Genomic DNA, 27,603 nt, shown 5'->3' with positions numbered 1-27,603 from the left:
CCCCTCCCGTGATAGAAGAGGCACCCCCCGTATCTTACTGTGTAAAAAAAAAAGAAAAAAATTATCATACTCAGAGAAAATACAAAATTTCTTGCAGCAGTATAGTGCTTATACAATACTAGTATTAGTAGAAAAAACTTGCCCAACTCAACAAGGGTTTATTACACGGAAAAATTTAAAACAAATATATGAATTTATGATCCCAACTTAATCCAAATTGGAATGAATAATACTACTCCGTATTGGTTGTTTCTTGAAACTGGTGTATTCCTCCCTGACACAGAATTGAGCTCTATTTACTAAATATTCCCCATTTCTTATCAGTAGACTCTGATTTCTGAGGTCCATCAGATCTTGGTATAGGTGGCTTCAAACCACCTGGAGCAGAATTTCTAGTAACATCTGAAGGGCCAGCAATATTGGGGTTAGCATCTCCCGTTGTACTGCTAAACTTACCAAAACCTATTGATTGGGATCTAGGGCTACTCGTATTACTAGGTGGCTGCTGGTGTCCAATGCTGCCCGATGAGTTAATATTAGGTTGACTTGATCGATTATGAATTTCACCCCTAGGCTGAGTCACATCTGGAGGAAGATGGAAATTTGTGGGTCGAGAACCTTCAAGTCCACCTTGCCTGGGGCTTTTAAGTGCATCTACCTTTGTGCTGCTAAATGTACCAAATCCCGTTGACTGAGATCTAGGACTACCAGTAGTAATAGGTGGCTGTGGGTGTCCCATGGAGCTCGATGAGTTACTATTAGGCTGACTTGATTGACTTTGAAACTCGCTCCTTGGCTGAGGAATATCATCTGGAGAAAGACGGAAATTCATAGATGGAGAACCTTCAACTCCACCTTGTCTGGGACCTCTAGGTGGAAGAGCACTAGGGTGGAGTTGAGGATGAGATTGGCGCTGAGTTTCACTATTAGGAAATTTCGTAGGATTCCTCACAGCTGAAGCACTCTTTGCTGCGCTTCCGGCGTATCTATTTTCAATTTCTTGTGCGATTGGCCTTACATTTGGACCAGTAAAGTTGCACACTCCAGGAGGCGTGAATCCTGCAGCATTATTATTATTGGATGTTGCAGCTGCTGCTTTGTCGTCAAACCTGATTTGCTTCTCCTGAATGCTGGTAGTCCCTTTCACATTATGGCTGAGGTCAAACATTTCAGCAAAATTTTGGTCTGCACTAGAAACTGAAGTAGCTGGCCATGTAGGCTGTTCTTGACATTGCAAGGGTGCTTCCACATCATCATCCACATTGTCCATATCAGATTCTTCACAGGAAGATGCTTCTCCCAAATCAGCAGGACTGTCACTGCAAGTAGCAGCAGCGTTATGGATCTCTGAGCTGGCAGCAGTTTTGTCCTTGGAACTGTTGGAAGACTTCTTGCCTCCTTTCTTTGACACACCAAATTTGACATGCCTAACTATTAAATATGCTGGTCTTTTTTCTTCAACAAACGCATCATCTTCAATCTACACCATTTCAGAAGGCATAAGAACAGGAGAACAAGAACAGATGTAAACCAGAGCTCTGAAAACTGGTAAAATACAGAAAGTACAAGGTCTCTACCAAAGCAGAAATTTGAGAAAGAATTCCACTTAAATCTTGGTCTTCAGTACCAGTAGCCATGCACTGATTGAGATCAAAAAAAAAAAAAAACCAATTAGTGACTGTGAAATAAAGCCAAGGTTTGCATAAATAGAAAATTGCAGGAAAATAATTGATCAAAAATCAATAATGCAAAGCCAAGCACTTCACATTCATGCAGTAATATTATGAGAATATCTTTCAAGTTTCAACTAATCATGAGTGTTTCTACACACTAAGGTAACCTTCAACATATTGATGTGCCATCACATTGGACTCAAAAGCTTCCTGTTTATGCAAAGTTCTGGGTTCAACTATGCCTTTTTCTTAGCAAGCTGGACTCTAGTTTGTTTTTATATATCTTATTCCAAATTTCCTCAATTTTTATTCCAGCTTTTATTTCACAAAAAAAATTATAGTTTAATAAGAAAAGGTAGGAGATATTGTAGTAAGCTTTATGTGGGAAAAAATGTATCACCAACTTAAAAGAACAGAGGTAGTATACATACAAATATCAAAAAAAAAAAAAAAATCTCACCACATTTTTTTTTACTTTGTGTGTGTGTGTGTGTTGTTGGGGGGGGGGGGTTGCCAAGCATTTTAACCTAAACAGAAAATATTAAATTAGGTAAGAATTACCTTTACTCGGTATCCACGTTCCATCAATCTCCTAATTGTGTCTGCTTTCATCTTAACATCCTTCGATTCCTGGAGCAAGGAAATCAAGAAGCTGATTACAAATAACAAATCTATCAGAACATAACAGTCAACCTTCAGCATTAGAGGTGGTTTACATTAGCATAAAGCAATATTCTTGATTGCAAAAACTTACAGACTTCGCAGAAACACGAATTTCTTTGCAACCTCCTCTCTTAAGACTGCCAGCAGACTGCAGAAGAAAAGCACGCACATTCAAATATTATAACACTGGTTGCTAGAAAAATATTAATAGAATAAGGTCCAAAACAATATACGGCACCAGAGTTTCTTATAATAAAGAAGAGGAATCAAACAACTAAGATAAATTTATTTAAAACGAAGAATCCCGGGGGGGGGGGGGGGGGTGAGAGTTAAGGGACACCACCTCCAACAAGAATCTCCTACCTTTATCTTAGCACGCTCTTTTTCTCTAACTTGTTTCTTGTACCGTTCCCGGTTATAGTCCATGATTTTGCAAACAGGAGGCTTTGCTACTTGGTCAACCTGTGAACTCACAAACATATCAGACCTTTATAACACCAGCAATATCAGAATATTGAAAAATGAACCAACCAAGTTGATAAAAATAGAATAAAAATAAAATGAAAAAATTACTAAACTTCCCAAATAAAAATAAAAATAAATAAACAAATATATAAAACCCCATTAAGGTCTATAATGATTAATAATTAATGACTAAATCTCAGTAAGACTAATCAAGGTCTTCAATCAGAAAAAAAGGTGGTGGTGAGAACTGGGAGATTGCGGACAAGTGAAGATTGGAACTTTCAATGCTCTTCCAGCATCATCGTGGGGAACAATGACATTTAATGCTGATTGTCCATGATACTAGAAGGCATAGTGACTTAAGAATGCAAACATACAGAACTGGCTAGAAATTGTCAAATAAGGAGATGGATGGCTTAGATAGGAACTCGAGGAAGCTTTTCGTCAAAGAGATGTGCACACTGTACAGTAAGCAATGATTATTTCCGCTAACAACGAAAGATGTATGGTGGTTGTAACTCTTGCAAGGATGATACTGAAGCTCTTTTCTATTTGGTTGAGCAGAATGGGAGTGAGGGTGGAGGTGGGGGGAGTAATTGAATGGTAAGTAATCAGCAGGGATAATTGGATGGTAAGTAATCAGCAGGCAATGCAAGGTAGGAAGCTTGGAGACAAACAATCAAAGGCCGGGTACGTCGTTATCCACAAATTAGTTTACTAATTTGCCACCAATTAGATTGTTTGAAAACTTAAACCCGGAGACAAGTTGCAAAATAATAAGCCATTAAACCAACATCTTATAAATTATCAAGGATCATGGGGGGTAGAGTGCTTCTCGTATGGAAGGTGTGCGTTAGTGTGACTACAAAGTGTTTGGGTTCCTTTGCTTTGAGGTCCAGCAAGAGAAACACATATGAGAATAGAGAAGAAAAGAAGAATGACATTGATAAGCTTTACCTATGGTCTAAACATGTATAAAGATACAAAAACTCTAAGTCAATCTTAGACTACAGTTTAACCATAAAATTGAAGTGAGTTAAGCTTTAATAGCTGCAACCACCAAACAAGCATAGAGACAGCCACCAGACCATGCAGTTCTAAATTCTGGCCAACAAAATTCTAGATCTCCAATCACCTAAGTATTAAGCAAGAACAACAAGGGCTAGATACTTCAAGGGAATTGATTTATCACTTACAGTCCTGCAAGGCTGCAAGGTGCCGAGGTGGATCATCACATGTCAACACGGTACCTTAGCCATGGAAATGAGAGATAAAGAGAGAGGGAATGGTTCTTAGCTAAATGATACATGAAAGACAGGAAGGATCAATGATGTAGACTGATCAACAGTTTAACACTAGATCCAAGAGGGTCAATAATGCAGAGTCCATAAGATAAGTGGGATCTTTGGGTGATGATCATAATACGGGGGAAAAAAACTATCTTTTTCACTTTGGAAAATACAAAAGAACCTTTGGACGCCATGACCATTTTAATATCATTACAACAATTTGAACAATTTATGGCTATCATCTCCGGATATATCGGTGCTCCTATGATGATGAAGCTAAAGCTAAGTATGTGAATTCTGAAGCATGGATTTGCATTTAGATAGCAAATTATTTCAACTTTCAAGTCAAAACATAAACAGGAGAAGTTTTTTAAAAAAAAAAAGGAAAATCCACTGAAAACATATAGGTAGTCAACAATGCTTGCCACAAAACATGTTATAGACTTTGTTAGAGCTTAGAAATCATATTACTTCTCCCTCATAATTTTGTAGAAGCAATACTAAGAATATTTACCTCAACTAGATCAAGCTTGAGACTTTTTGCACGCTTCAGAGCTTCCTGTCTTGAGATAATATTATGTCCTGCAGGCATGCTCAACACAAGAAATCTCAACCACCAAAAACCCTTTGGATTACTTTCTGTGTTTTCTTAAAAAATTTCTAATTTTCACTCTCCTCACCCAAAAACATGACAATGTTTAAGGTAAATTCTTTTTGTGTTTTCATGACCGATGAAGGCAATAGGTGGTCAATATCAGTTATCACATACGAATTACAAACAAAGATGTTAAGAGCTTAGGGCAATAGGCAAACAAAGGTAATTGGAAAGAATACAAGCATGACTATGTATCAGAAAAGCAACAATCATTCTATATGAGTTAACATCAAACATTATTTTTTGGGACAAAATAAGCAAAAACCTCCTTCCATAGCATCCACATAGATACACTATCACTCACATACGAAACATGACGATCCTTGCGAAACCCTCAAAGTTTAAACATCAACACACTTGTACATTTATACAATGTAGAAAGCAGTCCAATATAATTCAATTGACCAAAATCTTCAAAATCTAATCAAACAAACAATGCACTTATACAATTTTATTGTATTCTTACAATCTTAACAATAATTAAGCACCCAAATCAACATACCTTCATCAGTAACAACCCTTAAAATATCCGCTTTAATCTCTTCATTAAGCCGCGGTCGACTAGGAGTAGTAACCTTCTCCTTCTTAATCTAACAACATACAAATTCAACAACCATTAATTAATTTCAAAATAACCCCAAATTCTCAAGATAATACTGAAATTTTTTCCAGAAAACTAACCGAAATTGAATCACGAAATTAACCTGAACTGGGGCCGCATAGAATCGAACCCTAGAATTGAATAATTCATCCCGACGTTGAAAATTAGGGCTAATTTTCGGAGAATTAGATAGAAAATAATAATCCGATAATCTAAGCGAAGCTGCTGTTTGATTGACGAACTGAGGTACAGGAATCTGGAAATGATATCTTCTGAATTGGTAGATGAATTTGTTCAACTTCGTCTCTTTAATTCGACAGAAAATCGCCGTCATTTTCGATTAATTTGCAGTTGAATGATCGAAAATGGGGCAATTTTAGAAGGAAATTTGCGGCATTTAAAAGTGTTCTTGAGCTCGCAGCTTATAGGGGCAAGGTTTAAGAATTGGCACTGAAAAAAGGTGTAAAGACAGGAAACTAGAAAGAAGCAACTATTGTAGCAAGAAAGATTTTAAGCCCTAAATTCAACTACTTGTGCAAAATTTGGAGAAGCTCTAATTTAAAAGTGTGAGATGTAAATTTTGGCATGTAAATTGTTAACGTGATGGGAAACACTTGGAATCTTTTATTGACGTGGTTGATAAAAGAGCGAGTCTAATTTTTTATATTGAAAAATATGGGGTGTATCTCAAATCACAATTTCGTTATTATTTGCATTGGGAAAACATTTTATACATATTTTATTGTTTACCCTTGTTTTAGAGGTGATCATAAATTCGGGCCGGACGGGGCCTTGACATCAAATGTCATGTTGGGCGGGCTTGTCGGTCCAAAACGGGATTTTTCGGGTCAAGGTCGGGCTTTTAACTAAAAAATGATTTTAAGCTTGTCCAAACCTGCCCTATTTTCGGGCCGGGCTAGCGAGCCGGGCCATTGTTGATCACCTCTACCTTGTTTATTGTTATTTCAAGTGAGATGTGTGTTACTTTGACGTTGTGCAACGGTGCAAAAAGTAGTCATTATCGTCGTTAGCTTTGGTCACCATTTGTAAAACTAAAACCCTAAGACAAAAAGGAGAAGAAAAAAAAAAGACCGTGATCAACCCTTAAGGGTAAGGTGTAATGTTCCTCCATTGAAGTAGCCCTTGAGCTTCTGAAACTCCATTGAAGATGCTCTTCGAATTCACGGTGTTATTCATGGAAAATACAGACCTTTTGCTACATAAATTTCAACTACCATGCTCGAAAAACACCATCAACAGTTGCCTAACGTTATAACCACCAACGGCCTTGTATATCTACGATTCCATAAATATAAGTTCAATAGATGATGAGAATAGGAGGAAGAGCGAAGAGGGGAGAAGCGTTAAAGAAGATTCTACAAAGGTTGGACTGTTGGAGTAAATGGGACTAACTAGGACTCAAAGGGAGTTACTTTGCTAACATCTTCAACAAAATTCCGTTAACCCAGCCATCTATTCCATGTGATATCATAGAAAGATGATTGTACCCCCCAACTAGCAGCCTGAAAATACAAAATTACCCTCAATAATTTTTTATTTTTTTAATTTGTCTATCTATTGTTTTAAAAAATTGTATTGTCCCCATTTTAAATAAATGCATACCTGGTTAATCCAGAGCTTATTAGACTCTGAATAATATCCTAATTCGAGCCAATTTAGGGTTCAATTGGGAGGAAAGTTTTCCCAACAAGTGTTGTTGTGTTCCTAAGTCTCAAATTCGAGACCTTGATGAAGTTAGAAAATCTCTCTTACTATTTGATCTAAGCACTTGTTAGCAAGATTATAAGAGCATTCTCCTCATATAGTATTATTTTCATTATCCCTTTAATTTTCTAATAAAAAGTATTCATCCATCCATTTCTCTTTCCCCAACTCCACTACTTATAAAGAATCAATTAGGTAGTATATTAACATATTTTGTATAATTTTTAGTTGACTTTCAATTATCTTATAATACTCCCTCCGTCCCCTTTTGTTTGTCATTTTTGTCATTTTAGGTGCTCCTAAATGTTTGTCACATTTCATAATTTCATAATTATTAAGATATATAAAAAGGCTTTTATACCCTCAGTTTTTTGTCCTTCCTCTTCCTAGTTTACCCTAACATTTGCCATAAAAATTGCGCCAACTTTTGACTAATTTAATGTTTTACACTCTTGAATATCTCAATTTCTCTTTTCCATGTACTTTAATTACTTTTTTTAATTGGAAATGTCTCTTTCTCATACACTTTTATTATTTTGTTGGTTGAAAATTTCACTTTCCTATATACTTTTATTATTTCACATTCTCCACTTTAATTCCCGTAATTTTCTGTGATTTTCCTTGTGACAAACAAAAGGGGATGGAGGAGTACATCATTACTTTTTTTTTCTTTTGTGGTTTGGAAGAAAGTAACCCAGAGAGTATATTAAATTTTTATCTAAATTTATCATTTTGTTTATCATTAAACTTTAACAACTTAATTAACAAGTTAGATAGCCCAACACTATAACGTCTATTAAAACAAGAGATACATGTTGTTCACCACCTGAAAAAAGAGATTTATCCCCTGTTTTTTCGCTAAAAGACACCAAATTACGTGTTTTAAATTCACGTCACAGTCGAAATATTGAATATCCGTAAATTCTTTTTTTTAATTCATCGCAATCATATCTTTCTGCATTATTTACAAAGAAAACGCAAATAGGAGAGAGAAATAACTTCGGAGAAGACGAAGATGTCCACTGTTAATATTCCTCCAGTCCCGCTTTCTCCTCGCGACGACGTCGTTCAACTTTACAAGGCCTTCAAAGGTACTGTAATTAATCTCTCTCTTTCTCTCTCCTTTGACTCCTTTTTTTCAGTTTGACGATTAATCATTCGTTTTACTGTTTCGACTGAATTCCTGTGTTAATTGCTTAAATTTTCTTGAAATTGCAGTTGACGAGGAAAATTTATGATATTTAGGGTTTCTTAGGATACATTCGCGTTATTTTCTTTGTAATTTTCTGATTTTCATTTGAAGGATTTAGTGTTTTGTGTGAATTTTGTATTAGAGTGAATTAGGGCTATTTTATTTGGTATTATGTGAATTTATGAAATGTTTTACAGAATTATGCAATTGTCGAACTTAGTGCTGTGATCATAGTGACGAATGATAGCTTACTTTGATTTTGTGAACAAAAATTAAATTAGATAAAATACAGTAATCTATATTTGATTATTGATCAAAAACTTCTCTGCGTTAGTAGGTTCTTGTCTGGAATGTAAAGAGTTCTGTTCGTTATCGACGTTTGTATCGCAACTGTGTATCAAAGTGTCTTAGCGTAGTAATCAATGGAAAGTTTTAAGAATTGTTGTAGGATGAGTTATGCTGATGGAAAGGTAGGTTAAATTTTCCAAGTAGGTTCTTGGATTCTTTTGTTTAGTGGTAGTATGGGAAATTCTTTTGTTTTAAGCCCCAAGATGGAAACTAGGTCACTTGTTTCTTAATTGCATAGATAATTGGCTTTTGATCATCTTATAGCCTTTTCTTATGTTGAATACTTTTCCTTCTAGGGTTTGGTTGTGACACTGCTACGGTGATCAACATTCTTGCTCATCGTGATGCTACACAGCGTGGATTTATCCAGCAGGAATACAGAGCTTTGTATTCTGAAGATATTCTTCAGCGGTTGTCTAAGGAGCTCAGTGGTAAACTTGAGGTATGAGATGCCAAGATAAGGCATGGTTTTCTTTTTTAATTTTTTTTAAATTATTCATACTCTCAACTCCATTATTACTTTTACAAAGTTACTGACACTAGATTGCATTGATAATAAATCATGTTTAACTGAGTTTCCATACATGTAACTTGATTGGTGTTCTTACCATAGCTAATGTTTTCACATGACGAATAGCTTTAATAGATCTATGGAATTGTCTTCCCCCCTTCCTCTTTGGTCTTCCTCCCCCTCTATCTAAGCTTCACCTTTTGTGAATGGAAATGGCAAACAACCTTAACCTGCATGCTGTGTGTTCAGAATGCAGTTTTGCTCTGGATGCAAGATCCAGCATCGCGTGATGCTGTTGTTTTGAGGCAGGCACTGATTGCAAATGACCTCAGGGGTGCCACTGAAGTTATATGTTCTCGTACACCTTCCCAGATACAAACCTTCAAGCAGATCTACCATGCAAAATTTGGGACCTACCTAGAGCATGATCTAGAAAAGCATACCTCCGGAGACCACAAGAAGGTAACGCCTTTTTTTACTTTGTCAAAGTGGCGAATTTCAATACCTTGTGATCTGAACTTAGTTTTAAAAGCTGTTTGATGCTGACAAGGTGTATTACCACTGTTGTTTCAGCTTTTGCTAGCATATATATCCATACAGCGTTATGAAGGTTATGAAGTAGATACAATGATGGCTGAGAATGATGCAAAGACACTCTATAGAGCTGGGGAGAAAAGACTAGGAACTGATGAGGACATGTTCATAAGAATTTTTAGTGAGAGAAGCAGAGCACAGCTAGCTGCTACAGATTTAGCCTACAATAGAATGCATGGTCACAATCTTGAGAAGGTATTCTTTTTGTTTGAATTTTTTGTGCAAAATTTTGAGATACTCAACTAATAATTTTATTGCCTTTTTTGGTGCAGGCTATAAAGAAAGAAACGTCAGGGGTCTTTGCATATGCTCTTTTGACAATCGTAAGATGTGCTGAGAACCCAGCAAAGTACTTTGCAAAGGTGACTCTTGAATATTTGATGATCAAGTATTTCTTTATATTACTAGTCATCATGAAATCAGCTCTTGTTTGAACAATGCTTCACTAGTTCACTGAATGGACATGAGGATTCTAGTTTAAAAATGACCGGCAACAGACTTATGTTGATTAATTCTGTTTGGATGGTTATACATTAATACATATGGAGTATATGATTTGTTATATGCTGTGTAAATTTTAGAATGGAAATTTTAGAGTATTTGCAGTTGTTAAGTCACGCTTATTCTTTATTGATTTATCTTACAATGATTAAATGGATTCGAGGATCTGCAATCTGTGTGTGTGTGTGTGTGTTTTTCGGTTTTAGCTTTTCATCTTTCAAACTAATTGCATCACTGCATCCTAGTAATGGAATGAAGTAATTGGTCTTTTGTGAGAAGCATGGGGGTGATGCTATATATATATTTTTTTTTTCTGCAATATGCTCTTTTATTTAATTGTTATAGCTTATCATCTTTCAAATTGAAGTGCATTCTAGCAATTGTATACTTTAATTGAGTGATTCTTTCTCTGCTCTATAACTGTGCCCTTTCATGTAGTTCTGCCTTTTGGTTAACTATAGGGGTCTTCTGCATGAACTTTTAACTAGTTTCTGTCCTTGTGGTGGTTCATGATTTTTATTTTTTTTTTCTTTTGTTTTGCCATGATATGTCAATAAATAATGCTTTTAACTAATGACGACCTCCCTTGTTGTATTGCAGGTACTACGAAAAGCAATGAAGGGTATGGGAACTGATGACACAACACTCATCAGGGTTATTGTGACAAGGGTGGAGATTGATATGCAGTACATCAAAGCTGAGTACCAGAAGAAGTATAAGAAGTCATTGGTTGATGCAGTTCACTCGGAAACTTCTGGCAATTACAGGAAATTTCTTCTTGCTCTCCTCGGTCCATAATATTGAGGATGTGTGTGTGGGTGTTTGTATGTATTTTATGTTAGAGAGTTATCAACATTGAACTTATTATTGTGTGAAATGAAGACTTTATTCAGCATTATTAGGTTGGCTTGGCTATGTGATATAAGTGAAGATTCTCCGAGTTTCTTTGAATTATTGAGTTCAGTCAGCATCTTGACATTTTATTGCGAGTAATATGTACTTTTATCTGACAGTAATACCAGCATTTGTAAAGAGTATTGGTTGGAAATAAACATCAAAATCTTTAGACCAACTTTCTAGTTTTTTTTTTTCTTTGACATTAGTTTTTTGACTGTCGTTTTTTATTATAACAGTCGTGATTAGATAAATACAAAGTATATTTCAATCATTAGATTGTGCTCTTGAGTAAAATATGCTAATATCCATTAAAGAATGAAAACTAACATAGCTTTCATAAACCTACTTTTTTAGAAAATTAATGGCATCGTCTTCATAGTTGAAAATCCTCCCATCATGAGTCTAAAGTCTTAGATTGTTTGTGTGTTGAAAACTCTAACGTCTACTCAACCTAATTTGAACTTGTTATAAATTTAAGCCGTATTTGAACATTGAAATTGCACCCAAAAAAATATATTTGAACATTGAAATTTGCTTTTGTAATCCAATCCCGGAGAAAACTGTAATTAGGGACGGAAATGTCTAGTCTGAGTGTTCCTACAATGCCGGTTTCAACTCGTGATGATGTTGCTAAACTCTACAAGGCCTTCAAAGGTAATAAAAAAGTTTCTTTTTATTCAATCATTTCACTGTTTCCACTGATATTCAGTGCATTATCCTGCTGATTGTACTTAATTATTCAAGAACAATGGCTTATCAGTGCCTGAATTGTATGCGCTAGAATTTTCATATCAGCGCCTGAACTGTGCATCTTTAACTTTAACATTTTACTTCAGCAGAATATCAGAATCTCATATGACTGTCATTTTAACTGAAAGAAATCCGACTCTTAGTCTTATCTTGAATACCCTTCCCCTTCCCCTCAGGATTTGGCTGTGATACTTCAGCAGTGATCGATATTCTTGCTCATCGTGATGTTTCTCAGCGAGCAGCTATTAAGCAGGAATATGAACCTTTGTACTCTGAAGAGCTTCTCCATCGGTTGTCAAAGGAGCTCAGCGGTAAACTAGAGGTATTATGTCACTCATAATACTTATAGCTGAATTTATGTCCATTTTTCTTGCCCGTGTTTAGTCCATTTCCTTTCCAATATTCATGTTGAAGAGTAAGTTGAATTGGGCGATCAAATGACTGCGTGCGGGCATTTGCTCTTCCTCCCAACCCTCCTTTTTTCTATTCTCAGCTTCACCGGTTGTAAAAGAAGTCTAATACGGAGTAACTGTAACATGTATGTCTTTTTTTCAGGATGCGGTTTTGCTCTGGATGGAAGATCCAGCAACACGCGATGCTGTTAGTGTGAGGGAGGCATTGGTTGCAGATGATCTCAGAGGTGCCACTGAAGTTATTTGTTCTCGTACACCTTCCCAAATACAGATCTTCAAGCAGATCTACAATGCAGAGTATGGGGTCAACCTAGAGCATGATCTAAAATATTATACCTCTGGAGATCACCAGAAGGTACCATTTCTTTTACTACGTATTTTACGTCCTGGTGATTTTCAATAACTTATGATGCGAGTCCTAGTCATAAAATCTGTAAGAAGCTGACGAGGCAAAGCATCACTTCTGGTGCAGCTTTTGCTAGCATATGTAAGTGTACAGCGTTATGAAGGTTTCGAAGTTGATAGAACGCTTGCTGATAACGATGCAAAGACCCTCTATAAAGCAGGGGAGAAGAAAATAGGAACTGATGAGGACAAGTTCATTAAAATTTTTAGTGAGAGAAGCAGGGCACAATTAGCTGCTGTGGATTCAACCTACAATAGTATGTATGGACATTCCATTAGAAAGGTACATTTTTTTTCTTTTCTATGCATCTTCCTGAACAAGTATTTGAGGTGCTCTACTATTTTTTTCGGCAAATTCTAGAATGACACCCCTTAATCTCTATGTTAACATAAAGGTCATCCCTGTCTTACCATACACCCGTCTCACTTGAGAGTTTCTCATTGTTCTTGCAGGCTATAAAGAAAGAAACATCCGGGCTCTTTGCATACGCTCTTTTGACAATTCTAAGATGTGCAGAAAACCCAGCAAAATACTTTGCGAAGGTAACTTAAATTAGTTGATGACTATGGAGTATTCTTTTTGTTTGTCCCTAGCCAAGATGAAGTCTCTACTTGTTTCAATTTTCAACTAATGGACAAATTTTGATTGTAACATGTTTAATTCATATAATCATATTACAAATTTGGATTGGAAAATGTTTAACATTACAAATGATTACTATCCAAACTTATTATGACCACCCTTGCTGCAATACAGGTACTACGAGAAGCAATGAAGGGCTTGGGAACCGATGACACGACACTCATCAGGGTTATTGTAACAAGGGTGGAGCTTGATATGCAGTACATTAAGGCGGAGTATGAGAAGAAATATAAGAAGTCACTGGTTGATGCAGTCCACTCAGAAACATCAGGCGATTACAGAAGTTTTCTTCTTGCTCTCCTGGGTCCGAAACATTGAGGATAGTAGAGGATACATTTGTGGCTCTGTGCACGCGTGCCTGTATAGCGCGCATTAAGCTAATTAACAAAAGCATGTGCAATAAATATATTTACTTCCATTCAGCTTATTAACAACATTGAAATTTTCAGTCTTATAGAGTACTTCGTATAATTTAAGCAAATTAAGCCATTTTTTAATTTCAAGCTCGACGAGTAACAATTAGCACTCTTAAGTTCCTCCATTACTTATTAAATGTCAATTTTGCTTCTTGAACACGAGCGTTGTCCCAGTAATCTCTTAATATATACGGAGTACTTAGTATACAAAGAAGAATTTTTTTTTTTTTTTTTTTAGATTAGATTACAAGAAATATAAAGTTAGATTTATAATCATAATGTTTGTAATTTAGGGGGGAAGAACATAAATAATAAATAAGCAAATATTAGAACTAAGTACCCGTATTCAAAGGGGGTGGTGACTGGTGATGATTCGGATCTAAGATTCAAGTCAATAATAAAGTCCAATGCCTTTAGCCCTTTACCAAAATTAATATACAGAATAAAAATATTTATTAATTTAATGACCATTAAAAATTGACAAAATAAATAAAAAATGATATCTTACCGAATTACTCTTGTGGGTTGACAGATATGAGTCAGCTCGGGTTCATGTTATCAAACTTATCATTATTTAATTTCTTGTTTTGACTAAATTTTTGGATCATCTTGCAAATTCTAGCTCCAAATTGGAAGGGAACCTTCCTTTAGTTTTTAAGTTGCCCATGCATTAGGTGCATGTTAGTGTATGAGGGAAATCGTTTGATTATTGTTTCGTGATATTTAATATGTTTATCTATGTTATTGCTTTTGCGGCATCCCATATATTTAAAAATAAAAATATAATTTTTTTTAAAAAAAAATACTCATACGATCTATAGTAGGGGTGTGAAATCGAATTATGAGAATCTAAGAATTAAATTCCAAGTTTAATTTGAGTCATTATTGAGTGATACCTTGTTTGGATTCCTTCATTCCTTGAGTTCATCAATGAGTTAAAATGTGCATACAATATTGTACTATTATTGTACTCTTTTGTTGTCAATTACTGTATTTGTTGTCAAATGTAAGGGTATAATTAGAATTATTAATTAATAATTTAGATATTTTGTTATTTTTTAAATCTGATTAACTAGTTCTAGTACTATGGATTAGATATTGTTTTGTAACTTTTGTTCTATTACAAGTAATAATGTAAAATAACTCAATTTAGGGAAGAAAGTTGATTCAAGCAACTATATAGCTAAGATTTTATAGTAGCGAAAGGTGTTGATTAAATTAGGAGAATGGTAGGGGCAACTAGGAAAATAAGGAACCACATGAATAGAAAACGAATTATGCTCATTAATTTGTCTTGTTTGGACCATTTTGTACTACTATTTCAGAGAATTGATGTCTCATTGCATGCCTAGTACGGTTGACAATCACATTTGATTAGCATTTGCATGATTAGGTACTTATTACCACTCTTAAGAGAAAATAGACACATCAAGCCAATGAAATTTTTTGTTATTACCATACCTTGCAATTCATTACATTATCTTGTCCTCTTATCTGGATGAACTCATCCAAGTCTCTCTTTTCGTATAGATGAAAATAAAGTTCTTTTGTTTAACGAGCTTAGCAAGTTAAGGAGTGACAAGTAAACTATTATAAATGAAGTAAGCATATGTATTATAGCGGATCTACATAGGTATATATGTTTTTTTTTTTTTTTAGTTAATGGTTGATGAATACTTTTATGTGTAGGTGAGGCATTATATCTACTACTTTCCAAGTGTAACAATAGAAAGTCAAAAAAATCTTAAACAGTAACTTGACGTCGACGTGATCACCTCATACACCACTACTATATACACACGAGCGATCCAATGTCAATAATGGCTACCTCGATTCTTGATTTAGTTTTTGATGTACTTGACTAGTTGATGGCTGATAAAATGAATCCAAGTTCATATGAAATTGTGAATGTCCTTTGTATCTCAAGGATAAGATATGCTAAAGATGTTACAAGTACGTTCAAATGGTTAGTATAGATAGTAAATGCATGTAGTTAACTATGTAGGTCTAAGATATTAATGATTTTTATCCTTATTATCCCAATCATTGAGTAATAAGTCCATTTCCCTTTCCCAGATGAGATTTTGATGTGATGAAGGAAATTGCACGAGTGGCAATTATCTGTCTACTACCCTAAAGTCCAAGGCAAAAAACAACCCACATGCTTCATTGTCCCTCTTATTAATTAATTAGCTACTTGTTACCCTATACCCTATAGCCTATAGGAGTTAGGATTAGGATTTTATATATTATTAGTCCAGCTAATTACATTATTACACATACAATCATAAAAATTTAAACTTGATGATAATTATTTAGTGGCTTAATTGATTACCCTCTTATCACTTACTTCTAAAATTGACGAGGATCTTGAAAAGGAGTAGTAATAAGACAACCTACCTTATATTCTTGATGTAAGAATTCAACTGTTATTGAGACATGAAAAAGATTAGATAAAGTTTATATGTAGTTACCCTAAAACTTAAATGATAAAGGTGGTTAAGCGGCTTAAGCCTCTAAGAACCACTAGCATTTTATTTTGATCCTTAATAATATTTCTTATAAGGGTTTTATTTTTGTTTTAAAATTAATTAGAGTGGTTTAGAATGATTCACATTAACTACTAAGACTAAATTAGTTATTGTGATGATTAATGATAACTCATGCTTTGTATTGAATCTTTTAGTTGTGTTGACCGTTAGATTTTTCACAAATATGAGGGTCCCTTTAACTGTCAATTGTAAATTTGTAATTGCAAAAATGATATTAATATAAAACATTATTATTGGCCAAGTTTGGCGCGTCCTTTTTGTCTGGATTGCCATGATAAAGAAAGGGGTATAATTTGAGGAGATTAGAATGAAAATGAGATGGCATCATTGTTTAACTATGTACTGCTATTGGAGCAAATTAAGGGGCTCTTAATTTTTGCTTACTGATTATTGATTGGTTTGACCCTTTTTTTTTTTTTTTTTTTTTTTTTTTTTTTTTTTTTTTTGAAGAATGATTGGTTTGAGCTTAATGCATGGTTTTTAGTTATTAACTTTCTTATCTAGGTTAATCATGACATGTTAATGTTATGAGATAATTTTATCTATACAATGATTCACAAGTACAATTACATAGCTTTGGAAACAACAAGAATGATGTTCGTTAAGTTGTTGGCATATGCCAATATGTGAAAAAATGTACTCATGTTAATTAAATATTAATTGACATGAATGATGGTAACGATTAAAGCATAAAAGTATTATGATTGTCTAAATAATGTTCTGTACAATAATTCACGTGATTCAAAATTATAACCGTAAACTATAAACTTTTAATCTTAACTTAATTGGTGTTAGAGCAAAATCGCACTATCAAATAGCACATCAGATTAATTTGTCAAAGAAGCAAGGGCAAATCGTTATTCAAGTGAAAAGATAGGGAGGCAATGACGACTAGGACTCCTGACTAATTCTTGATAAATTAGGATTTGGTGGGTAACAATAGTCAATAGCAATGATGGTTAATCTAACTAACTTAACTACTAATCTATGTTGATTAAAGGCAAATTAAAGTTAAAACATATATATCTTATCTTGTCTAGTCCAAAGGCAATTAACATCTAGTTTTGGATTTGTAATAAATAGTGGAATATATTATATACTTCTTATTATGATAGTGGTAAAACCTTTCATCGGATCGTGCCTTTTTCTAGATCCTAGGTAATAACGCAGAGTTGTAATAGTAAAGAATGAGAAATATATACTACAGTATATACAATCTACGTTTTTTTTTTTTTTTTTTTTATGATAAAAGGAAGATATTATTGTTAATGATGATAAGGTAAATAATAATTTCACTCGTAATTTGCCCTTAGAATGATTTAATACTACAAAGTACCTTTTTATTTAGATTAAGGGGTAATCTAGTTATACTCCATAAAATTATTTCATAGTTTTACTGTTTTAGGCACCTTAATTGTCTAATTAGTTGAAAATACAAAATATATTATTATTATATATAATAGATAGATATATATTGAAAATTAATAATAAAAGCTTGAGATAGGGGTCAAAAATAACAACTAAAAAAAAGTAATTGCAGGGTTGTCCATATATTACTAATTTGATTACTCTTTAGTTCCGAGTATATATATGATACAAAATAAAGGACACGGGGAGGGGTCCATATTATATATTACTTGTGGAGAAATTATCAAATAGTGTGAAATAACCTTGACATCTATTTGTAATTTTGATAATCTATTCTTCCTTTGTCTAGATATATATATTAGTCATCCCAAATGTTTTAAATTATTAATGAAAATTTTGTCACATTATTTTTTATGTATACTCCTAATACTATAACAATGTGACAAATATAATCTTAAAAGGATAATATGTAAAGCAATTATATAATTTTAACATATAACGCAACGAGATTATTGTGGATTATGTTGTGCTCCCATTCAATCCCTTGTAATTGCATTGTAAGAGGAAATAGTGAATTTTAGGCTCGTTACTAAAGTTAGTATATCATATGCAACACTTCACTATAAATTATTTTTAAATATATAATGGTCGAATTATATTAACGATGAGCCAATGGTTTTATAAAAGTTGTGATAAGCCATCGTGCACTTTTCTTAGCTACTAGTGCTTGTTCTACGTCACTTAAAATTGAGAGGCTCATTTACTTGTAATTTGTTGCATTGTGAGGAAGGTTATTCAACCTTTATTCGCATAAAATATTCTGAAAGCAACTCGTTCATTACATGCATAATATACATATTATGCATGCTTTCATCACCGTACTCTTTCTAGTTCCACTATTTTTGCTTAATTAATTCCTTAATAGGAGGAAGAATTATTGCCAATGTGGATGACAATACGTCTTAGTATATATATGTCACAAAATTGAACAAGTGATACATATATCGTCATTTTATCTGGATCTCAGCATTTAGTTTTACAATTTTAAAATAGTTTTACTAAGTTAAAATAATCTTGTTTGGCAAGCTTGAGGAGTGTAAAGAGTCAAGTTATCAACTCGAACATACTCAAATCATGTTCAAACTTAATTTTCTATTTTGGTCAGTGTAGAATTGGGGTTCAAACTTTCATTTAAACTCTAAAAATTTATATGATCAAACGACTCAGTTTAATTAATAATTAAAAAACTTATTACATATTTATACTATTTATCAAATAAGATTTCAGTCATGTTCAATTCAAATTCAGCTAACCAAAACGAGTTAATTTCATTTAACCTAAGTTTGTACATTTCACATCTATATATACATACTGCTATAATTTTTTGGGGGGCTACATACTCCATATCATGAAAAGGGGAAAATAGTATTATTAGGGTTTGACTTCTTATAATTAAACAGTAGACCAAAATATTACTGTATTACAAAGACAAAAAAAAGATACGGCTACATAAACTACTGTTCTTCCTAAAATCTTCCAATGAAAAAACAAAAAAGGATGGTTAGCAAAGCTCCCCCACCACTACATTACGGATGACATGGTGACTTTAATGCACTGTTAGAAATAGACTAGGTACATCAATCTTATTTAATGACACATTATAATTGTCTAAGTTAATCTAGATTATCTTTGATAATTTCCATACGACAGGTTAGTTAACTGCAGATTTCAATTGTCAATTAGTATAATTAATCGGTTGATCCCACCAAATAAGATTGGATATTATAGAGATTATTAAGGTAGTGTGGCCTAGTATCTCTTTATATTAACGTTATCAACTCAAGATTCTCTTTTAGTTTTAAACTACATAGCACTAATTTAATAGATATACTATTGATAATTGAGAAGCAGTGTAGCTCAGATGATCATAAGGTCTTTCACTATTTAGGAGCATGTTTGAAATTGACTTTTGAAAGGGTAGGACGGTGCTTCTAAATGGATTGGCATCGGCTATACGCCTATACCATACCCAAAATCACGTATCCTACTTGATCTCAATTAAATTGATTATATATAATTACTAGCTACATACTTTTTAAGTTACGTGTATAGGTAAATTATTATTCTGTCTAGGATTCATGGATCGAGTCTCTACAAAATTGAGGAAAGGAGCGGGGAGGGGGTTATGTGCAAAGATTTTATTAGGCTAAGCTAGCTAGCTATATGAAATAGTTGCATGTATAAGATATTTAAAACCTTGGTGCACCTCTTGCAATGCAATAAGAAATAATTGAACCAAAAATAGAAACATGAGTAAATCAATGGTTTCCAGCAAGAGAATCTCAAGTCATATTCCAAATGGGACCCTAAAAAATATGTATCAAACGTCATATAACTCTTAATTAAACCAGATTCATGCATATATGCAATGTGCTTTCCCCTCTCCAATCACCCCTCTGAATTTTCAGAACCTATAACTACTAGCAGAAGACTGGGAGGGCCCTAATTCAACTCCTACATACATCGCATGCACTCCGTCCGTTTAATTAACAAATATTATCACATTAAATCAAAAAAGTTCGATCTCACAACAAATTTTAAATAATGAGAATATCTTAGTAGGATAGGTGAGTACACATTAATAATAACCTAATATAAAGTCGATACATTTTGTTGTCGACGATGCAAATCATTGCATATTAATTGGTATATTACCTAATATTATTCAAATTTGGTCAAAATATCATTTCTTTGATTTTGTATGGTACTTTGTATAATATAATCATCATACAATCAACTAATTGTTAAATAATGGTATATATGGACAATATGGTTACTTTCTATAAAGTGAGATACCGAGAATATAATCGATACTTTGTTTGCATGATCTGGGGAAGGTGTTTTATGTACATATTTGCTCTTTGGTCAAAATATTAATTGTTTGATTTTGAAGACTAATCATATATATAATCTCAAACTAATTTGTATTTATTTATTTATTTATTTTGCAAAGTTTGAGGTGAGTTATATTACTTTGTTTGCATGTACTGGGGAAGGTGTATTATATTATGTGAATTTTTTTTATCTTTCAGGAGATGAGAAAGTCAGGAAACTTCTGAATCATTTGAATTAGATTATAAATTGCATTGCCAAAGTGCTTATCTCATCTAATTAGCTCTTTTTCCTTCTTGTTTCTTATGAATTATTATTAAGTATATTCTTACAATTCATGCTTAGAAACTTGATAATCAATTAAACTTCTAGATACCTTCATTAATATATAGGAATAGATTCAAATGTTCTAGAACTAACGAGTTTTTGTTTAAAAAATTGCACTTAGTAAAGGTTTTGGTTTTGATCATTTCGCGCAATGTACTCCGTATAATACTATTATTATAGATTTTCTATGGAGTAAAATGCAAGTCTCATTCACATGATTGGTGTTTAAGGGAACTTAGAATTCACTTTAATTAAAACAAAAATTTTATGATGAGAAGATCAAACAAAGGTAAATGATTAGCAATGGTGTTCACATTTAGGTTTTGGATACAACCCGCTCCGGATTAAACTTCTATTGAAAATATACCTAGTTGTCCCATATTGAAAAAACAATATCAGTTAATTTTAAGACTTTAAGACTTTTCAATGAACAATGAATTTTTGAACCGAAATTATTATATTGGATTATAAGATTGCAATGAAGTACTACTTGAAGTTATCATTGATAATCAGTTTTGTAATTAGCTTCAAATTTATGTAGATCACATATTTGTGTTAACTACGTACTCTAATTGTCAATTATTAATAAATGTACTCAATTATAGATAAGGATGTATAACCAATTATTATCCATGCAAAAAAGTATATTCAACAATTTGTAGCTCAGCGCCTCAACTCAATCATATAGCAGGCATTCAATCGAGATTTCTTTACAGTACATCGTGCGTTCTAGTCAATCTATACTGTAAAGCAGTGACACTATCGCGGAAAATAATTTATCGATTTAATTTTCCTTTGCAATTCTTCCTTTTTTACTTAATTAATGAAAATTTCTCATTCATGTACGTACAATCCTTTTATTCTCTCCAGTAATTAACTAGAACATCCATCACCTTCATCCCCGCGCCTTCAAATAATACAACGCAATATTAAATAGACCGTCCAATTACTCGAATATGTCCGTCCCTATCAGTGACGGATTCAGGATTGTGGGGATGGGGATACGAAATTCAGCTCGTTAATAAAAAAAATACGAAACTTGACAAATTAAAATTTCAATTATTTATTGTTTATTTCCACCATCTTATTACATTGATATATCCCTTACTCCTTAATTATGTGTTGTCCATAATTAGACCAAACAAATTAAATAAAACTAATACAAAGTAATATAATTATAGACCATACAATTACACTTTTATAAAACTCTTAGACGAATTTTTATTTTAATACGTTAACAATTGTATAAATAAACTAAAAAATACTTCTAGTAATTTAAAGTGTAACTAATTACACTTACTTTAATTCCTTGTCACAATCTAATATACGAGTACTCAAATTGAGGCATACTATTTATCAATAATCAATAGTAATTAAAATATGTAAGTTTTATTTGAAGGAAAAAAAAATAAAAATTAAAAGCATATGTATATCAATGAACATACTATTTATCAATCATAATAGTAAAGTCTTAGCCAGGTAAAAAAATTAAGTGTTTTGGAATTTAAATTAAAAAAAATAGGAAAGGATAAAATATAATTAAAAAAATAAAAACGTATCACAAAGCAAATACTTTCGTATTGACGTATTTGGTAAAGTGAAAAAAAAAAAGAGAACAGTTGTTTAGTAGGCAGTCTCTTTCCATATACTCAGCAAAATTACATGTCAGACTTGTTGTCAGTTTGTATGACAAGACTTAAGAGACTGCCTATAACAAAAAAACACGTCTTTAATCAATATTTTTTTATTTTTTTTTTAAAGAATGGGGGTACAACTGTACCTCTGTGTACCCGCTGGATCCACCATTAGTCCCTATGAGAAATCGAACCTCAATCCTCGAATAAGGACAATTGGACAAATAATAGATTGCTTGCCTAACTAAAAAGATAACGAAACTATGGTTCACATTTGGAACCCCTTTTTTTTTTATATGTACACATTGTAATGGTTATAATAATAAAATAATATAAATAAAAAAAAAAAACCTACTCGTAATAAAATGTCCCAATCATCAGATAAATAAAAGAGCTGAAAAAAAAAATTGCATTATTTTGATATTTTCCTACAAATGTAGTACTCGTATTCTTGTTGATGGAGACGATTTAGTAGAGATAGATTGAATGAATCCAACACAAGTTTCAGAGATGCTCTTTGCCATTCGTGCTCACTGCTCAGCTTTAGGTACAAGAGTTTTGTCACCACACACATTTTACTCGGGGGAATTATTGTTTTATCACACACTACTCTGTGTACAAGTACAACTGCACAAGGTTTCCTAATTTATTTTTTTTGTTTGGGGCAGAACGACCAGCGCAAATGGTGTAGACAAGTCTTGATGACCACCCTTCAAAACTTTAATTAACTAAACTAGTTTATTATCCACTATAACGTACCCTAGTTGAATAGTTTAAATTCGTAGTAATTTTTGATCTTAACAAATAAAAAAACCTACATTTGTAGATATATGCTTTGAAGTATATTTGATACGATCGAGTTTAATATTTGGTCGGCTGAAAATGATTATTAAGTAAAATATTAAACTGCATACATGTCAATCAATTAATGTTTTAGGAATACTCAATGGAACATACTTTTAAGATAGGATGGAAGAACTCTTGGCTTATGAAAATTACGAGTATTATTATTATAACAAGATGTTAAAACTTTGAATTGGATCTATGTAAAGAAGAAGATAATTTGTTTCTAATGTGACGTAAATTTGATTCAATTATAAGCTACCACAAAAAATTAGATTCAACTAAATAACCCAGAGTACATAAAAAAAAAAAAAAAAAAAAAAAAAAAAAAAAAAAAAAAAATCGATTGTGAAGCATTATTGAATTCAACAAAAATGGTTTACAATACGTACGTACTTATTTAGGGATTTAGTGTAGTTGCGTACTTGCATTTTATGAACAAGGGCTACTTTGGTTTTAAAAAAATAGGGTCATTTTTATGACAAAAATCCAACTAAAATTTACGAGAACTCACGGTAATTAAGATAGATATAAGTAATTGGATATTTTATATAAGTTTTTAAACATCTCAACTTTTGAAATTTAAATACTAGTATAATTTTTTGGACACTTTACATAAACTTTTGAAAAGTATATTTGTTATTGCATTGGACATATTAGTTTTTGAAATTATATGTATTAGATGGGTAGACTCGAGGTGAAAATACTTTGTGAAATTGTATAGGTTTTCTTAGAAGTCGGCTCTTTAAGTTGTAGGTTTGGTCCAAGGTCATAGTCCCCTCTAGGCACGATAAAAACCTGAAGAAATTAACTCATGCATAATATACAACACTGAATATGACCCTAACTCTCAAATATTGCAGGTTGTATTACAATTCAAGCAAGTAAATGAGCAAAGGTCACAATCTGATTGTTATTTCTCAAGTCATCGTCGGACTATTTTAGAAATTATAGATTCATGGATATAGAAAAGAAATTAATTGGTTAAATATATATGGATTAATTAACCAATCAATTTCATCACTAGCGTAAATTGTATAAAACGCTTAAAAAATGAAATATTGAGAATAAAGTAACATTAATTACACCAATCTGTGCGTGATTTTGTCATGAATTTCCAACTTAATTCCATTTTAAAAAGTATATTTAATGCTTATATATCGCCCTAAGGGCTATATATCATTACCCATGTTTCAAATTAAACCTTTTTCCTTTTTAAATCAGAGATTTACAACTCATTCTCAACTGTCTATAACTTCCTAGCAATAAATAGTAGACTTAGTAGTATTATCATAATCTATAAATTCCATGTGCATGCATATATGTTAATAAAATAAAACCTACAAAAGCTAGGGGACAATCAATTAGGTGATAAAGAGAGTTATGTAAATTCCTAGTTTAGTTTAAGCCGATTAAATGGGAAGACCTACGTATATAAATAGCATTTACAAAGATGACAGAACTATATAAGGCAATTCGATTATTCTATAGTACGGCCATTTTTTTTTTCTTTTGAAAGCCAATAGTACCGCCTTTTAATTGAATGACAATGCCAAACAAGGGGTGTTGCTATGTGTTTCATGTGATACAATAACGTAATTATACATTGATTTATAGTACTTTCTCCATTTTAAAATATTGCAACAGGGTGGAAACAAAATAATTATTAAAGTTTTTCTTAAACTAAATATTACAATGTCAATAAAACTTTTTTAAGATATAAACATTAAATTTTTTGAAAAGGGAGGATGTTTATTACCTTTCTTTAATATCGTGAATTTCAAACTTATTAGGATAACACGTCTAACACCGTAAATTTGTTTAGGCAGGCAATGTGGTAGCTACCAAATGCATGCATAAAGTGTCTGTTTGACTAACTAATAAAAGTGGCCATTCTTAATTTTCTCCATCTCCATTTCCATTTACTTAGCTTTTACCGTATTGATATACATAACTAATCAATAGAATTACAAATCAACAGAGTTACAAACTAGGATTAAAGCTCAGTACCTTATTGCATTGAGCTTCGTTTGCTCGTACAATTCAACAAGAGAAAAATTAAACAAATTAAATTTAAAATCTTTGTCTTCAAGAGTTCTTGGCAGAATTATTGCATAAACACTTAATCACCCTTCACATTTGCGTTGCATTGTATAGTGATTACTGATTAGTGATGCAAGTAGTTTATGCCAAAAGTTAAGAATATTCATTTTGAGGATGAAAATAGTAATTGAATATTCCTCATTTTTAGAAAAAACAAAATTTATCTCTCACAACTATATCTAGTCAACAACTATTTTATCGTAAATCAACTAACAACACAAGACCCTTCTATTTTCAAAAGCAGTTTGTTACGAGTATTTATTTCTATATCTGCACTCCGTTATAACAATGGAATAATTGATTACGAATAATTTATCGTACAGTCAATAGCTAACAGCTACAACCTCAGCAGCATTTGTCAAACTAAGGCCAATATCATGGAAACTAAAATTAATTGAGAGGTCAACTCAAAAAGCTAGATCATATTCTTGAAGTAGTAGAATAAAAATGAAAGGTCGGCGGTCCAAAAAGAGCTCCCAAAAAAAGCAACAGAAAAGCTCAGAATGAGCTGGTTAGAGAGGTTGGTTGGTACCTAGGAATTGGAGAGTTTTATGTCCTCTTCTACTATTGTACTGCTCCCTATCTAGTCCCTACATACCATGTCTTTCTTACCTCCATGCATTATTCATCACTGCATTTTCAACACCATTTTGGGTAGATAGCCGGCATAGCCCCAAGGAAATGATATCATTTTTATTTTATTTTTGTATAAATGATGTGCGAAAATTCTTTGGATGTAGATTAGCTTAGCTGACTAAATCATTTCAAGGGCGTGATGTGTTAAATATTGATATCCAATAAGAAAGTACGAGTGAATGAGATTGAATTCTGTTTACTTAACTACGCACTTTTAAAACCTTAGCAATTTAATGTTTTTATTAACTGACATTTAGCATATTAAATATTGTATTATGATTAACAAGACATATGGTACTAGATTTTGTAAAATGCTAACACATATGTTTTTTTAACGAACCATGGATAGTCATAAGTTTTAAGTTATCGTAATTAATTTGTTTGTGCAGCTATAGTAAATGCTTATGATGAGACTGTCATGCCCAAATCCTACAAGTAGAAGATTTACAACCTACTATATATGTGCTCTATAAGTCTATAACGCCTACAAGTGGACATCAATCTAAACATACTTTGATTCTTTGAACAATAAAGAGAAACTTTACCACAAGTCTTACCAAAATTGAAAAATGAGTGTGGACTTGTTTAGTAATCTAAATCAAAAGTTATGCATAAAATGATGAAGTCCACAATATTAAAAAGCACAAGTCTAAGGCTGCTACAAGAAAAAACAATTACTCCATCCGTATCTTCTAATTGAGGCATAAAAGTCACCAAATATAAAACAATTACTCCATATACTCGACTATTGTTATCTCATATTCTAGAGGTTGATTCTCCTACTATTATGCTAGTTCTTTATTTATTAAATACAACTATTCGATCTTTAAGAGAGCGATCCAAATTTAATATTTAAACTCTCCTAGATAAAAACCAAAAAGAAAAGAGTTTTCAATCACCGCCTTCCCAACTGTTCATTTATGAACATTACTTCTACTATACTACCAAACCTCAATTTTTTTTTTGCTATCATCAAAACTTTACCATTATCCACTGAAACTTCCTTCTGCTTAACGCTGACCTTGAAAAGCCAACTCTTTTCTTTGATTTTTATTTTTATAATCTTAAATATAAGAAACTAAAAGGGAACCAAGGGACCGAATGAACCTTCATTGACTCTTCCCTTCCTATTTCCTTTTTACATTAATATAATAATAATCTTTATAGTTTTTGCTGTCAAATATAAAACCTTCATACTTGTATATAAAAATTTGAAAGAAAGAGTTTGATATATGCAATCCCAAGGAATGGTTATCAATTATAATAATTATACTAGTATTATTTACAATTTTATCTTTCTATTTTATTAATGTTTATAAATTGTTTAATATTTTTACTTTCAACTTTTGTATAGTCGGAGTTTAGAGGAAACAATCATAGTTATAATTTCAAAAAATTAATTATCAGACATGATTTTAAAACATAACCGGGACATTTTATATTTTTTTGATTCGTGTTAATATAAATTACAAGAGGACTTACTCTTTTTTTCATCTCAGTTAATTAT

The 27,603-nt window shown here is 32.5% G+C and overlaps 3 protein-coding genes across 4 annotated transcripts; 2 read left to right on the top strand and 1 right to left on the bottom strand.

Moving 5' to 3' along the window:
• Positions 1-64: 64 nt before the first annotated feature.
• Positions 65-5,885, bottom strand: LOC110718507 (translation initiation factor IF3-1, mitochondrial-like). Its single transcript, XM_021897345.1, has 8 exons — positions 5,450-5,885; positions 5,248-5,335; positions 4,605-4,672; positions 2,700-2,798; positions 2,428-2,484; positions 2,235-2,303; positions 1,578-1,640; positions 65-1,480 (listed from the first exon to the last, which is right to left on the bottom strand). Exons 1-8 carry the CDS (start codon positions 5,678-5,680, stop codon positions 293-295), a joined length of 1,863 nt encoding a protein of 620 aa, XP_021753037.1. The 5' UTR covers positions 5,681-5,885; the 3' UTR covers positions 65-292.
• A 2,114-nt stretch (positions 5,886-7,999) lies between these two features.
• LOC110718506 (annexin D5-like) lies at positions 8,000-11,269 on the top strand. Its single transcript, XM_021897343.1, has 6 exons — positions 8,000-8,162; positions 8,908-9,053; positions 9,372-9,584; positions 9,696-9,911; positions 9,989-10,078; positions 10,818-11,269. Exons 1-6 carry the CDS (start codon positions 8,087-8,089, stop codon positions 11,013-11,015), a joined length of 939 nt encoding a protein of 312 aa, XP_021753035.1. The 5' UTR covers positions 8,000-8,086; the 3' UTR covers positions 11,016-11,269.
• Positions 11,270-11,373: 104 nt separating this feature from the next.
• LOC110718505 (annexin D5-like) lies at positions 11,374-13,924 on the top strand. Of its 2 annotated transcripts, none has more exons than XM_021897342.1 (6): positions 11,374-11,768; positions 12,100-12,186; positions 12,420-12,632; positions 12,750-12,965; positions 13,136-13,225; positions 13,440-13,924. In XM_021897342.1, exons 1-6 carry the CDS (start codon positions 11,736-11,738, stop codon positions 13,641-13,643), a joined length of 843 nt encoding a protein of 280 aa, XP_021753034.1. In that variant the 5' UTR covers positions 11,374-11,735; the 3' UTR covers positions 13,644-13,924. The 2 variants fall into 2 exon arrangements, with proteins under 2 accessions (XP_021753034.1, XP_021753033.1); XM_021897341.1 differs by having other exon boundaries at positions 12,041-12,186; positions 13,440-13,921.
• Positions 13,925-27,603: the final 13,679 nt, after the last annotated feature.

The sequence above is a fragment of the Chenopodium quinoa genome, unplaced genomic scaffold (genome assembly GCF_001683475.1).
Source record: "Chenopodium quinoa cultivar QQ74 unplaced genomic scaffold, ASM168347v1, whole genome shotgun sequence".
NCBI lineage: Eukaryota > Viridiplantae > Streptophyta > Magnoliopsida > Caryophyllales > Amaranthaceae > Chenopodium > Chenopodium quinoa.
Note: the sequence above shows the minus strand (reverse complement) of the source record. Positions and strands in the feature narration are given on the sequence as shown.

Excerpts from the sequence above, each read along its gene's own strand:
- LOC110718507 (XM_021897345.1), bottom strand. The coding sequence starts at position 5,680 with ATGACGGCGATTTTCTGTCGAATTAAAGAGACGAAGTTGAACAAATTC. Across the intron at positions 5,336-5,449 it reads TCTATGCGGCCCCAGTTCAG|ATTAAGAAGGAGAAGGTTAC; the intron begins GTTAATTTCGTG and ends GTATGTTGTTAG. Across the intron at positions 1,481-1,577 it reads TTTCTCAAATTTCTGCTTTG|ATTGAAGATGATGCGTTTGT; the intron begins GTAGAGACCTTG and ends GAAATGGTGTAG.
- LOC110718506 (XM_021897343.1), top strand. The coding sequence starts at position 8,087 with ATGTCCACTGTTAATATTCCTCCAGTCCCGCTTTCTCCTCGCGACGAC. Across the intron at positions 9,585-9,695 it reads CCTCCGGAGACCACAAGAAG|CTTTTGCTAGCATATATATC; the intron begins GTAACGCCTTTT and ends CTGTTGTTTCAG. Across the intron at positions 10,079-10,817 it reads CAGCAAAGTACTTTGCAAAG|GTACTACGAAAAGCAATGAA; the intron begins GTGACTCTTGAA and ends GTTGTATTGCAG.
- LOC110718505 (XM_021897341.1), top strand. The coding sequence starts at position 11,693 with ATGTCTAGTCTGAGTGTTCCTACAATGCCGGTTTCAACTCGTGATGAT. Across the intron at positions 12,187-12,419 it reads AGCTCAGCGGTAAACTAGAG|GATGCGGTTTTGCTCTGGAT; the intron begins GTATTATGTCAC and ends TCTTTTTTTCAG. Across the intron at positions 13,226-13,439 it reads CAGCAAAATACTTTGCGAAG|GTACTACGAGAAGCAATGAA; the intron begins GTAACTTAAATT and ends GCTGCAATACAG.